This window comes from Talaromyces rugulosus, chromosome V (assembly GCF_013368755.1).
Source record: "Talaromyces rugulosus chromosome V, complete sequence".
In the NCBI taxonomy this organism is placed as follows: Eukaryota; Fungi; Ascomycota; class Eurotiomycetes; order Eurotiales; family Trichocomaceae; genus Talaromyces; species Talaromyces rugulosus.
Window position 1 is genome coordinate 2,212,678 of NC_049565.1, and position 13,593 is coordinate 2,226,270.

At 47.1% G+C, this 13,593-nt stretch overlaps 6 protein-coding genes across 6 annotated transcripts; 4 read left to right on the plus strand and 2 right to left on the minus strand.

Annotated features, from left to right (window-relative positions):
• TRUGW13939_09312 (uncharacterized protein) lies at positions 1–1,569 on the plus strand (the record flags this gene model as incomplete). Its single annotated transcript, XM_035492436.1, has 2 exons — positions 1–365; positions 444–1,569. The coding sequence occupies 2 exons, from the start codon at positions 1–3 to the stop codon at positions 1,567–1,569; spliced, it is 1,491 nt and encodes a 496-aa protein (XP_035348329.1).
• Positions 1,570–3,742: 2,173 nt separating this feature from the next.
• Positions 3,743–4,390, plus strand: TRUGW13939_09313 (uncharacterized protein; the record flags this gene model as incomplete). The annotated part of the gene is made up of 1 exon (XM_035492437.1): positions 3,743–4,390. One exon carries the CDS (start codon positions 3,743–3,745, stop codon positions 4,388–4,390), a length of 648 nt encoding a protein of 215 aa, XP_035348330.1.
• Positions 4,391–4,879: 489 nt separating this feature from the next.
• Positions 4,880–7,459, plus strand: TRUGW13939_09314 (uncharacterized protein; the record flags this gene model as incomplete). The annotated part of the gene is made up of 6 exons (XM_035492438.1): positions 4,880–4,960; positions 5,022–5,217; positions 5,291–5,518; positions 5,572–5,867; positions 5,923–7,020; positions 7,082–7,459. The coding sequence occupies 6 exons, from the start codon at positions 4,880–4,882 to the stop codon at positions 7,457–7,459; spliced, it is 2,277 nt and encodes a 758-aa protein (XP_035348331.1).
• A 306-nt stretch (positions 7,460–7,765) lies between these two features.
• On the plus strand, positions 7,766–9,974 carry TRUGW13939_09315 (uncharacterized protein; the record flags this gene model as incomplete). Its single annotated transcript, XM_035492439.1, has 2 exons — positions 7,766–9,089; positions 9,268–9,974. 2 exons carry the CDS (start codon positions 7,766–7,768, stop codon positions 9,972–9,974), a joined length of 2,031 nt encoding a protein of 676 aa, XP_035348332.1.
• A 143-nt stretch (positions 9,975–10,117) lies between these two features.
• Positions 10,118–11,155, minus strand: TRUGW13939_09316 (uncharacterized protein; the record flags this gene model as incomplete). Its single annotated transcript, XM_035492440.1, has 2 exons — positions 10,118–10,782; positions 10,846–11,155. The coding sequence occupies 2 exons, from the start codon at positions 11,153–11,155 to the stop codon at positions 10,118–10,120; spliced, it is 975 nt and encodes a 324-aa protein (XP_035348333.1).
• Positions 11,156–12,290: 1,135 nt separating this feature from the next.
• On the minus strand, positions 12,291–13,010 carry TRUGW13939_09317 (uncharacterized protein; the record flags this gene model as incomplete). The annotated part of the gene is made up of 1 exon (XM_035492441.1): positions 12,291–13,010. The coding sequence occupies one exon, from the start codon at positions 13,008–13,010 to the stop codon at positions 12,291–12,293; it is 720 nt and encodes a 239-aa protein (XP_035348334.1).
• Positions 13,011–13,593: the final 583 nt, after the last annotated feature.

Consider the following 13,593-nt stretch of genomic DNA (forward strand, 5'->3'; position numbering starts at 1 on the left):
ATGGACCTACATTCTACTGGATGGGCTACTCATGTGGGCGCCCTGATGCATGAATATCATGTACCTGGTCTCGCTATTGCGATTGTGAATAACGGATCAGTGTCATCAAAAGGCTTTGGAAACGCATCGCTCTCTCCGTTGACACCATGTACAGCAGACACAGTGTTCGAGATTGCATCATCTTCAAAGTCGTTTACTGCAGCATCAGTTGCCTTGCTGGTCGACGACAATGCTAATTTCCCTGAAGTGCAATACGAAAGCACCATGTCTAGCTTACTTCCAGACGACTTTGTCATGTCGGATCCTGAATACACGAAAAATGTCACCGTGGCCGATCTCTTGGGCCACCGCAGCGGCCTGCCCGGGTGAGTTGTCAGGCTATTTCTTTATTTATTACTAGAAAAGACCAAGAGCGAAATACATTACTGATACGATAAACCTAGTCATGACTATTCTTACATGAGCCCACGAGCAACACACCCAGACGACGCTCGTTCTATTACAAGGAACCTGAGAAATCTGCCCGTCGCTGCCCCAGTTCGCTCCACATATATCTACTGCAATATTATGTACACCGTATTATCATACCTTGTAGAAGTCAAAAGCAAACTCGGCTGGTCTGATTTTCTAGACAAGTATTTCTTCGGCCCCCTCGATATGCAATCGACCGCCTACCAACCGAGCGGCGCCAGAGCCAAGAATCTAGAGGACCGTCTTGCGATGTCATACTATTGGGATGAAGAGAAGTCGGAATACCTGAGCATTTACACTGCAGAAGACCCCGAGGCGCAAGGTGCGGGTGGAATTTTCACGAGTGTGAATGATTTCATCAAGTGGGTCGAGGCTTTGATGAATCACCCGGGCGTTCCTATTAATGACAATATGTACCGAGGTCTTTTGGAAATGCGTACCTTTTCAAACCCGGGATCGGAGAATCTAGATCCTTATACGTCTACTACATTTTACACTGCCGGGTTGGAAATCTATTACTACAAGGGATACGCCGTGGTGGACCATGACGGCCATGACAATGGCTGGGGCAGCTACTTCTTCTTCGTTCCTGACTTGCACTTTGGCGCTGTGATTTTTGGAAATTCAGATGGAGCATATCCCCTTTCTGCTTATTTGGCCAAAGAACTAGTCCATGAGGTTGTAGACGCAAAGTCATCAGAACGAAATACTATGGACTGGCAATTGGCGCACGCCCTTGTTCTAAATAGAACCGAAAGCAAAGACGAGCCTCCAGCAAGCACACCACTGCCACAGGAAACCCCTATCGGGACGTATGTAGGCAAATACTCAAACCAGGGGTATCATGAAATGGTTGTCGAAATCAAGGACGGTAGCCTCTTCGTCAATGCTACCGAACGCTCAATGGGGTTTACGCTTACATTTGAGCATATTGCCAATCAAACAGAGTACATCGCCCATTTGAGTGACTGGCAGGAAGGCGGGGATGATCCTTTGAAAGCCATTTTTGTCTTTGAGGGCGACCATGTGGTAAAGATGGGACTTGATCTGGAGCCGGATTTGCAAGGCTTGATTTGGTTCGACAAGGTCACAGAATGAGGATCAAATCAAAGAATAGGAAGTGCTGGCTGATTACAAGAAAACCTTATCTTACCGAAAGGAGTTCAATATTATGTTGTACACCTTCTAGTCTCAATTTAGCTTTTATACCACCAACTATATATTATTATAATAGACTACAAGGTAAAACTAGGTCATATAGAGGTATTCAGAATTTATTAATATATAACAGAGTTTCCTTCTATTTCACAAGTGCGATCGAGTAAAATCAAATTTCATAATAAAGTGACCGTCTGAGACTAAACAGATATCTAGAAGGGTTTGATTGTTTAATTCTTCAGGCTGTTAGCTGCCATGGATTCCGTCCAATCTTTTAATTAAATTCTTATCTTTTATGACAAGATCATCAGGTATTTTTCGATCAGGAATGAGAAAGTGCGAATCCTACCTTCGTCAGTTTAGTTGAGGGAGGAGAGAATTCCTTACAAGATGCGAGATACACGAAGACCAAATGCCTGTTTTATCCGCACAGAAGGTCTTAACCCGTCCCGTGTCTCGAGATTTGATGCCAGCAAAGATGTCGGTATTATTAAGGTAATTCATTTCGTACGCTTTTTTAAGAAGTGTTTGGCTGCGTCAATCTCGTAGCTGCCGTCTTTGTCGAATCAGCAAGCTAGTAAAAACACCCATATTTTTTAATCTCTGCGGTTGAGATGGAATGGGAGTATTTCCGCCAACCCCCCCCCCTCACCAAAACAAGAATGCTTTTTATGAGCCCCATCTTGAAGAGACTAATAAGTAGATATACAACACAGTGTCTTAATCAAAAATAAAAATAAAATAAAGAGTAGAATAAGCGGTGCACTTATAAGCATAAAAGATAACATATTAAGACTCACCTAAATATTTCCAGTCAACTTTTAAAAATACTTGTGTACACAATCCAGGTTTATCTTTTTAGAGCGGACTGACCTCTTGGATTAATATGGAAGACCAGGGTTAACTAGCATATAGAACGTTCAGAATCATTAGAGTTAGACATTATACTTAAGTAATTTCTTGTAGGATTAAAGATTGTTATTACTTTTATTCTTTATAGCTCGTTCTTCTGCTTCTATCTAGTATCGCCCCGCATTAGTGGCAATAGTAGCACAGACAATATAACTCAGTTATACTATTAAGGTCTAATAAATTAAATAATACTAAATAATTAAAGAAGTGAGATAGTTCTAGTAGGAAAGTATTATGTTTACTAACTTTATGCTAAGATACTTAGCTCTTCATAGATAATATTCTATTAAGAGACTTTTCGCTAAATAGAATAATAAAAGACAATTTGTAACAATAATACAATTTATATAGGTAGGATTTGCTGAACCATAATTTTATAGAATCTAATTAAGAAGAGCCATACAGACAGCTGAACGCAAGATATCTTTTCTAGCTGCACCCTACCGCTCCTCAGGGCGGCAAGCCGCACGAACTAGATCGGGACAGGCAACCTCTATCTCGCACGATGTTATCTATGTAGTATTGGAACTTACCAGTAGACACGTTCATCCCTTTTATGCAATGAATTTATTTATTAAAAGTGTGAATTAATATCAATTAATAGTAATTTAACAGTTCCATCTACAGCGTAGTGACTAGTCATCATCTGATATTTCCCCAACTGAAATTCAAGATCATTGACGTTTGTGCTTTGGACAACATTAGAAAATGAATTATTTAAACGTAGCACGGCTATGACCCCGAATTATCATTCATATAAGATGAATCATTCCACGTGGCATCCGCCGGAGTTTTGGACGATGCTGAAAAGAAGGTACGCCGCGGACTTGTCATACATTACACAAGATGACCCAAGCGGTAAATACACCGGGTGAAACATCTCATGAGTCAGAAGGAGAAGGAGAAGAATAAGGAAAATAACGAGTCATACTCGTAGCTAAAGCATTAGATGGCCTCTCTGATGCTGTGGTAAGAGTTATAACTATGTCTCTCCCTTTCCATTTTGTTCTTCCTTTTAAACTGCTCCGGATGTCGGTTATGGATCTAAAATAATACTGTATGTATTTCTATTATTATTAAAACGTTGCAAGCCATCTTTTATACAGTCCTGTCTTTCAATATCCGATACGCTGACAAGTATGTTATACAGTCACCAACACGCGCACTCCTCCATTAAAGGACAACCTACTAGACTATAAGCATGTCTTCCACTGTCAATCCCTCTAATACAAAAGGTGCCGATGTTTATGAGGCCTCTGGCCTCCCAGCATCCTTTAACAAAACCAAAACGCTCACTGAGGTCCACTCATTAGTCTCCCTTGGTGTGGTAGAAGAATCCAAAATTATGCTGCGTTTGAGAGATGCGAGTCTGCAATGCCAAGCAATAGCAACTACTTCTTCAATCAGCAAGCAGTACGTGGTCATGATCATCCAAGAAAGTCTCGTGGCACTGTACCGCATTGAGCATTACTCCAGTACACTCAATCAAGTGCCATTCTGGGTCGATTTCTTCGTGAAAGAGCTCGAGAAAATTACCGGCATAAATGTTACTAGCGAAAAGGAATTTGGGGGTGGATTTAGCATGATCTTTGCCGCGCGAGAGCTCGACGAGCTCGATGACGGGTATCATGAAGTCTACCTGACACTCGGACAAGCATTGCAGGAGAAATTCGGCTTCCCACAGGTTACTTGTTACAGGTACAAAACTGGGTCTGCATTGCACGCTGCATTCATAGGAAGCCCCGACAAAATGCCTCATTGTTATGAGGTGGAACGAGGTGGAAACATACCACCTACGACTATCAACTATATGGAGATGCCAGTGACGGACTATTCATTGGCTAATTGATATCGGGAATATTGAGTGCCTCAGGTTTCCTCAATATTATATACCTTCCTTCTTTCCATACTATTTTCTAGTTTCTTGTTAAAATCCGGTACTGATGGTGGTGAGATCCTGCCTTGTCCTTAGGGGTCGCCAGTCTACATAAAACACATATTTCCGATTGACTCGGATCTCCTATGTATCTATATCCATAAATTTAGTTAGATTGCTTAATTTTAATTAATCATTGAGTTTTTTTTTCTTCTCTTTATTTTCTGTTGAGTTGACCAAGAATGACTCACTTTGACCTTTGGTGATTGGCCAATTCACCGGGTGTATGCGAGGACAACATATTTCACTACGAAGGGATCAATGATTCTTCCCTCACATGTTACTATAAGTTCAACGGTCCTACTATTTATCATCTTTCTTAATTATAAGTCCAACTCAACATTGAAATCTGGTGAAATACCCATCCATAGCAAAGGGAAACATCCGAATATAAAAGAGAACATGACCGACTCCGGACCCACTATTATTGCGACATGCAAGCAAACACGATTCCACCTCCTCGACGACAGACCATCGCAGGAGGTATGTCGTGCATTCTTATAGATTGATGTATTTCAATTCCTAACAGACATTACCGTGCCAGGTCGACATTCAGGGTCTCAACATCGTCGTCCGATCCTCTCACCAAGCCAGCGACACTAATACCACAGACAAAAAGCCCAAGGCGTCCAAATCAAAATCAAAGTCCGACGGGCTAGAACTTATTTCAAATGCAGATCTCAGACTCAAGGCTGGCGTTCATTATGGCCTGGTTGGGCGAAATGGGACCGGAAAATCTAGTAAGCTTGGAAGTTCCTAAACATGAGAATAAATATAAAAAAAGATGACTTCTCAACTAATTACAATTTATAGCTATCCTCAGGGCAATGGCTGAGAAGCTTATTCCAGGAATATCATATCTGACCAGGATTGCTATCTTGCAACAGACAGATGCTGAAATCAAAGATGAAGATCCCAGTGGTATTAGCGATACTACGAGGGATAAATTGTCCATATCCGACAGTGACAAGGGAAAGACTGTTTTGGAACAGGTTATGGCTTGTGACGATTTGAGGAACGAGACTAAAAGGAAGGTTGACAGTGAGTATCCTTCCATCCAACTTGATAAAAGGCTTATTGACAATGTCTTGCAGTTCTCTCGAGAAGTGTAGAGAATGAAGAAGACTCCTTGGCACCTGTGTTGGCAATAAGAAAGCTCCGCCACGAGCAGTTACAAAAGCAACTTTTTCTAGCGCAAAAAAATGCACACTTGAGAAGTGGTTCAAGGGGCCTACAGGCCAGAAAGGAGCTTAAAGCTATTGAGGCTAAAGTCGCTATCTCGCAAAACTTGCTAGACCAAGATCCAACGTCCATCGATGCCGAAACTATTACAATCGACACCAAAGCTGCAGTTGATCTAATGGAGGAACTTCAATCTCAGTATGATACAGTCAGTTGATCCCATGGCAACAAAAGTACAGGTTTCCCGCTGATATATGATGTAGATCAAAGTAGTCGATATAGAGCAACAAGCCCGCAAAGTACTGTTCGGCTTGGGGTTCAAAGAAGCAAGTCTTAGCAAGCCATTTGGGACGCTATCCGGTGGCTGGCGAATGCGGTGCATGCTAGCTGGGATTCTTATTCAAAATCCAGATATAATGATTCTGGACGAGCCGACCAATTTCCTCGACCTGCTTGGGGTGATGTGGCTTGAAAATTACCTCAAACAGATTCGAGAATCATCGAGCACAACCTTGGTTCTTGTGTCTCACGATCGAGCGTTCATTAATGCAGTCTGCGAAGAGCTGGTTATTCTACGTGACCAAAGCCTGACCTATTTCAAGGGCAATCTCGCAGCGTACGAGGAGAATTTTGAATACCAAAAACTTTACTGGGGTCGAATGAAAGAAGCACAGGAAAAGCAGGTGGCGCATATGGAGGCCACCATCCGCGAGAATACAAAGATCGGCAAGAAAACGGGAGATGATAATAAGCTGCGGATGGCCAAATCTCGTCAGAAAAAGATTGATGATCGAATGGGCGTGCAAGTAAGCGCTAATGGTGGCCGATTCAAATTGAATCGAGACATGGTAGGGTGGCACGATAACGCGAGAGCAGAAATTGAAGTGCCCAAGGACGAAAAGGGCATATTTATTCACTTACCAGATGCGCCGGATTTGAGATTCCCGGGACCCCTGATCTCGCTTGAAAATATCACTTTTAGGTACAAGCGTACTACCCCGGTGGTCCTCAACGATATCAATCTCACCATTCACCTCGGTGACCGGGTGGGCATAATGGGTCTCAACGGCTGTGGCAAGTCCACGCTTCTGCAGCTGCTGACGGGGCAGAGGGAGCCAGGCAGTGTCGGAAAGGTCACGCGCCATCCGAGGCTGAAGATTGGATACTACGCGCAAAACTCGGTGGGCGATCTGCAGAAAGAGGGCCACGCAGACCCGGCGTTGACAGCGCTTTCCACGATGATACGTGAAGTTGACGGCCAATGCAATGAAGGCGAGGTCAGAGGGCTGTTGGCCTCTTTGGGTCTGCCTGGTCGAATTGCATCTGATGTGCCTGTTTTTCGCTTATCTGGAGGGCAACTGGTATGTAACCCCTCATAAATCAACCACGTCACAGATCTCTCTGACTGGATGATTCTCTTAGGTTCGGCTGGCGATGGCAAAAATCCTTTGGAATCCGCCTCACCTGCTAGTGCTAGATGAAGTTACCACCCATCTTGATTTCCACACGGTCACAGCACTCGCATCTGCGCTGTCGACGTTCAATGGCGCCATCTTAATAGTCTCGCACGACCGCTTCCTGGTGAGGTCTGTGGTGGAAGGAAAGCGGGACGCAGAAGCAAAGCTGAACGATGACTTTGAAGCCGAGGACGACGATGATCAAGAAGACAATGACCAAGGGCCAAGGCGAAGGGTGGTGTATGTCTTGAAGACAGGGAAACTGGTTGAACAGGGTGACGGGGTGGCGCAATTCGAGAACAGCTTAGAAAAGCGCGTCCAGAAGATGCTGGCTGACAGATAGCCACGGCCACTGGCAATCTGTATGTTGAACAGTGTCGATTAATTTGCAGATATCACCCATCATATCATTCTAGTCGTAGAGTGTAAAGTGGTAGATTGCAAGTTAATATGCAGCGAGTTGTATAGTGGAACCTCTTATCGGTGATATCCAATACGTCGCTGGTCATTGGCTGCAGCCGGGCGTAGGTGGGGAAGAAGCAGTCGTCGTCAGTTCGCGCCGAGAATGTTCGCTCTTCAACTTCAACCTGACCGTCGATAATGACGATATGACCGCATCGACTCTTTTATAGCACTCTTATTGCGAACCATGGCTGCACCAGCCTTGCAAAGGCGGGCGTTTCGCCTCCTCCGGACTCGGAGTCTGCGGGGTACAGCAGTCTGTGGCACGACGACGACATTCTCGCAGACTCGACGACACAGCTCGACAGCAGAAGCTGCCACAGAACACACTGTTTCTTCACATACATACCCACCTGCCGATTCCTCGCCGCCGTCACAAAAAGCCGCTCTCAAGTCTGCGAAACCGTTCTCCGAGTTCCTTACGGATACATTTGACCGCCAGCATGACTATCTCCGCATCAGCATTACCGAGAAGTGCAACTTGCGTTGTCTGTACTGTATGCCGGAAGAAGGAGTCCCGCTGTCGCCGCCGGCGCATATGTTAACAACCCCGGAAATTGTATACCTGGCGTCGCTGTTCGTTTCACAGGGAGTCACCAAAATCCGGCTGACGGGCGGCGAGCCCACGATTCGCAAGGATATACTTCCCATGATGCAGGCGATTGGTAATACCCGACGAGATGGTCTACGGGAGTTGTGTCTGACTACAAATGGGTTAACGCTGCACCGGAAACTGGACGCCATGGCCGAGGCGGGACTGACGGGTGTTAACCTCAGCCTAGACACCCTAGACCCATTCCAGTTCCAGATCATGACGCGCCGCAAGGGATTCGATGCAGTTATGAAGAGCATCACTCGGATTGAGGAGATGAACAAGTATGGGGCTAGCATCAAGCTCAAAATCAACTGCGTCGTGATGCGCGGCCTCAACGAACGCGAGATCATCCCGTTTGTAGAGATGGGCCGTGAAAAGGCGATAGAAGTGCGGTTTATTGAATATATGCCATTTGACGGCAACAAGTGGAGTAAAGGGAAGATGGTCCCTTATCAGGAAATGCTCACCACCATTCGAGAAAAGTATCCCACGCTGGAAAAAGTAGACGATCACAAAAATGACACGAGCAAGACGTACCGTGTACCTGGCTTTGAGGGAAAAGTCGGGTTCATCACAAGCATGACACACAATTTCTGCGGCACCTGCAATCGCCTGCGGATTACATCAGACGGTAATCTCAAGGTGTGTCTGCACGGCAATGCAGAAGTCTCCCTGAGAGACCTCATCCGGAAAGAAAACAACAATCTTCCAATCGACGAACAAGCGATGCACGCCCTCGACCTACTCGAATCAGGCCGCCGAGCAGCCCAAATCCACGACGACGGCGGTGTGGTCATCAACGAGCGCGAGCGCGAACTGCTCAATGTTATTGGCATGGCAGTCAAACGGAAAAAGGCCAAACACGCAGGCATCGGACAGTTGGAGAATATGAAAAATCGGCCTATGATATTGATTGGTGGGTAGTTCTATCAATCTCTTTTTATTTATGACTAGCATGCGTGCGGGGGGTATTGGCGTATATATGATGATACCTGTTGTGTGAATATATGACTTGCATATTTGTCTTCATCTCCTGGCTTTTATTTTGGTTCTCGCTCTCAATGGCGTAAAGACTGACAAGAGAAATCGCGTAGATAAATCTTCACATTTTGTCAGTCCGGTATCATCATCTCGCCCAAGACCGTGGTCTAGTATTCCACTGCACACCCTCCCTCTCGCCAATCCCTCATCGTACCTGCAATCACGGAAATACAAAACCAAATCCACCAGCAACAAACCCCCCGAAGACGAAACCACCAAAATCAACCACCGAGATCTGCCACATCTCAACACAAAAGGCGAAATGCACATGACCAACGTCGGCTCCAAACCCATTACACAGCGGTACGCGCGCGCCACTTGTGTCGTCCAGTTTACCAACGCAAAGACATATGCTGCGCTAAAGGGCACGGGAGAAGCATATACTCTGGCCAAGGGGGATGTGTTTGCGGCGGCAAGAATGGCAGGGATTATGGCAGCGAAGAGGACGCCGGATATTGTGCCGTTGTGTCATCCGAGTATTGGCATTGATAGTGTGAGCATCGATGTTGTTCTTGTGGGGGGTCAGAATGATAGTAGTAGTATGAAATATGGTGCTGTCGAGGTCGTCGCGACGGTTACAAGTGAAGGGCGCACCGGAGTCGAGATGGAGGCCATGACTGCGGTGATGGGGGCTGCATTGACGGTGTATGATATGTGCAAGGCCAACGACAAGGGGATTGTCATCGGGGGAGTGAAACTGCTCGAGAAAATGGGAGGGAAGAGCGGGTTGTGGAAGAGAGAAGATAATAGCATTCTGTAATTAACTAATGGTAAATAAAAAGACTCCGCGCAATGCATGAGTGCTAGACTAAACAGAAACAGCATAACTCCAGCACCGTCACGTCCCCGTGAATATAATTAGGTGAAAATCAAATAGAACGCAAAAATAGAAAAAGAAAAGGCCTAAGAATGCTTGGTATAGCAGCCCTTGCACCTCAGCATCACCCGGTCACTCATCGGACCATACACCTGCGGTCCAGCCCCAAATACCTTTCCACAATTACGACAGTTGTGGTGCGAAGCCAGGCTCTCCATCAGATGCGTGTCACGCTTCTGCAGTTTGGCCAACGACTCCCGCAGCTGCTGCGACTCTGCCTTTTTAATCTCGAGCACGGCGGTCCGCTGGTCTTCGACTGCTTTGCGGGAGCGCAGGTCGGCTTCCTCCTTGTACGCGCGCAGCAGTTCAAAGGCGCATTGGCCCATTTCAGCGAGCACCAGGGCCATTTCGGGCTGCACGAGGAGCGCGTTGAGGTTCTGGACGCAGTAGTCAATCAGCACAGGGCGTAGCGAGGCCTCGTTGTTGGGGGTGCACGTGTACACAATCTGGACAATCAGGGGAATGTCCAGATTTTCGACGGGAGTGCGGTGCAGCTGGTTGCGAAACATCTTGGACGATACTTCTTTCAGGTCGCGGATATCGAACTTGTCGCCGGCCGCGTAGAGCTGGACGTGGGCGAGGATGTCGTCGGTCGTGGCTGGACGGCCCTGGCGGCGGCTCTCATCGTCATTTTCAGAGTCGACCGACGAGTCACAGCTTCCCTCTGCAGCTGGGGCGCTTTCTATCGAGGCTATTATCAGTATGAAAAATCGTATGAGACTCGAGATAATGACTCGAGATTAAAGAGACCAACCGTCTGCTGGCGACCCCGCAATCTTATCAGTCTCGTAGATGCCGGTGTACAGAAAGGCTAGCACGGACTGGAACACATCTGGGTCCTCATCGACGAGATCCAGCTTCTGGGAGATGCCCTCTTTAAAGTTTTCCTTGCACAGGACGCGGAAATAGCTCGACTTGGGGCAGATCACCAGCCGGTGGACGTGAAAGTCGCGGCCGCTGCAGCTGATGAGAAAGTCGGAATACTCGCCGCTCTCCAGGTAGCGCCCCCACATGTCGGCGATGGCTCCTCGAGGCCGCTCTAAGTAGTCATCTGTCAATGCCATGTTGTTGTGGGCGTGTCATTGGGGGAGAGGAAGATGGAATGGAGTGGGAGACGTACTGCGACGGAGTAGATCAGGAGCCGGGCGAGGGGAGGAGAGAGGGGACTGTTCTGCCAATCACCGGGCCACCGGAAAATGCCGCAGCTCCAGCCAGCAGACGCTATCCTGCTTGCTTGTTCTCCTGTTGTGTTTTCTTCTCTTGAATTTCAAGATGGTAAGATGATACGAGGGCAGCAGTGAAGAGCTGGTGTTTTGGCCAGTGTTTCCCCGCAGGCGGTGGCAGAGAAAGAGACCAGAAACCAAAGACTGGACTATTAATAATAATGACAAGCCATGACATGGCATCGGACCCAGACGCCCGTCGACCGCAATACTAAGGCAATTAATCCATCATCCTCATAATATTAACCACAAAGGAGCCACACCACCCGGCCAGGATAGCAGCGCGCAGGCAGAGACCCGAGCGGGGGGGAGGCGGTGCGTCCTCCAGCGCGGGGCAGGCTTCAGCAAGCAGGCAAATGACAAGTCAAAGCCCTGTTGAGTATTTCTTGGCCAAGCGGAGAACTGGCCACACAAGGCGAGGCTAGGCAGGGCAGAGAACGACCGCGCGCCTCTAGAGCTGCAGCCGTCGCGCGCTGTGGCGGTTGTGCATGCAGCGCGGCCATGGCTGTCCTCGCGGTGGTGTATTTTCTCCAGGACGAGCTGGAAATCGGTTCCCTGGCAGAAACCATAGCAGGGAAAGGTGTTATATGTTATAATGTTGAGATTGACGGCAGACTGGATACTATGCGCGATATCTTGCTCGTGTTGACCTGTGGTGTTTACGTCACACTAGCACGCTTCTCCGCAGGTGCCAAGCGCCAAGAGATAAGCCAGTGTTGGCACTGTCGAGTACAGTCAGTACAGCATCAGGTTGCTAGTCAGTGCTATCAGGGCTAGTTAGGGCTAGCATGGGCTGAGGGCAATTGTCGTTGGACTATTTTGCTGCATTTCAGCTCAATCTTGGCGGTTTATCGAACAATTTGCATACGGCTGATCACGTGCGGTCTCTCTTGGATTTCCCGTTTGGGTTTAGTCCGGTATCGTCATCGATATGTATTTTTTAGATCTATCAACAATTATTCACCCTACATTATTGCTACGTCTGGTTCGACTCAGCAGCGCGAAACTCCTCTAGCCTCTTTTTCTGTTGTCCATTCTCGTCGAAATTGCTCGCATCCAGCCACTGCTCAAAGGCCTTCTCGAGGCCACCGTCCACCCACTCGGAATCCAGCATGGCAAACCATGCGGTGTCCCGGTTGCGCCCCTTGACTATATAGTGCTGCCGGAACAAACCCTCAAAGACAAACCCATAGCGGGTCGCTGCTTTCTTCGACGGCTCGTTCAGATTGTTGCACTTCCACTCGAGACGCCGATAGCCGAGATCGCGAAACGCGTACCGTGCCAGCAGATAGACCGCCTCCGTGGCTGCTGTCGTCCGCTGCAGGGCCGGCGAATACATGACATGCCCGATTTCAATAGTTCGGTGCTCTGGCTCAATGTGCAGAAAGCTGATGTAGCCGACGATGCCTTGGGTTGGGCCGGTCTTGACTCGGATGGTCCAGAAAGTGTCTTCGGACTTGGCCCAGGTCGCAACGCGAGACCTCAGCTGCTCGACATCCGTGGGGGGGTCGTGGAACATGTAATCCCAGATCCATCCGTTCTCGGCACTGCCAATGTGCTGGTAGAGAGCCTCGGTGTGTGATTCCTCAAGAGGCTCCAAGGCGACGGCTTTGCCCTGGAGGGTGACACGAGACGGCGACAGGGCATGCGTGGCGCCTGAGACTAGAGCGCCGAGCATGCGGCGTGTATTTGCCATTGCTTTGTGTCAGGTAGTTTCAAATGGTGTTATCATCTGATTGAAAATTAGCACTCGAGTGGGCGTATATAAGGTTATTCCACGTTGTGCGGGATGATTATTTCGCTAGCCGGTGACTCATTATTTCCACCCCACATAATGAGATATTTTCACGTGAAATGATGACACCCTTGCACAACATTGTTTGAGTATTGAAACAGTTGGTGGCTAATAAATGTATAATGATATCTAGAAACTTAACCTAAGTAGCGTGTTGAAATGTTGGCATCTGGAAAGGGAAACATATATTCCATAAGAACTGTAAATTATGGTGCACATGAATTACCCAAACTCGTTATTGGATTTGTCATAATGAACAAATGATTGACAACTAAAATAATGATAGATAAACCCTTTCTGCGAGGGTATATGCGCCGTCAATGTCGTTATTGAGGGCTAAAATGATCAATTGATGTCGACAGCAAACAAAGTGATGCCCCACATTTACCCTTATTGACCAATAGGAAACTAGTATCCCCTGTCGTCTGAAATTGTATTATGATTGGTCAGGACTATGTATAGCCACCGTCCAATAATATCTTCT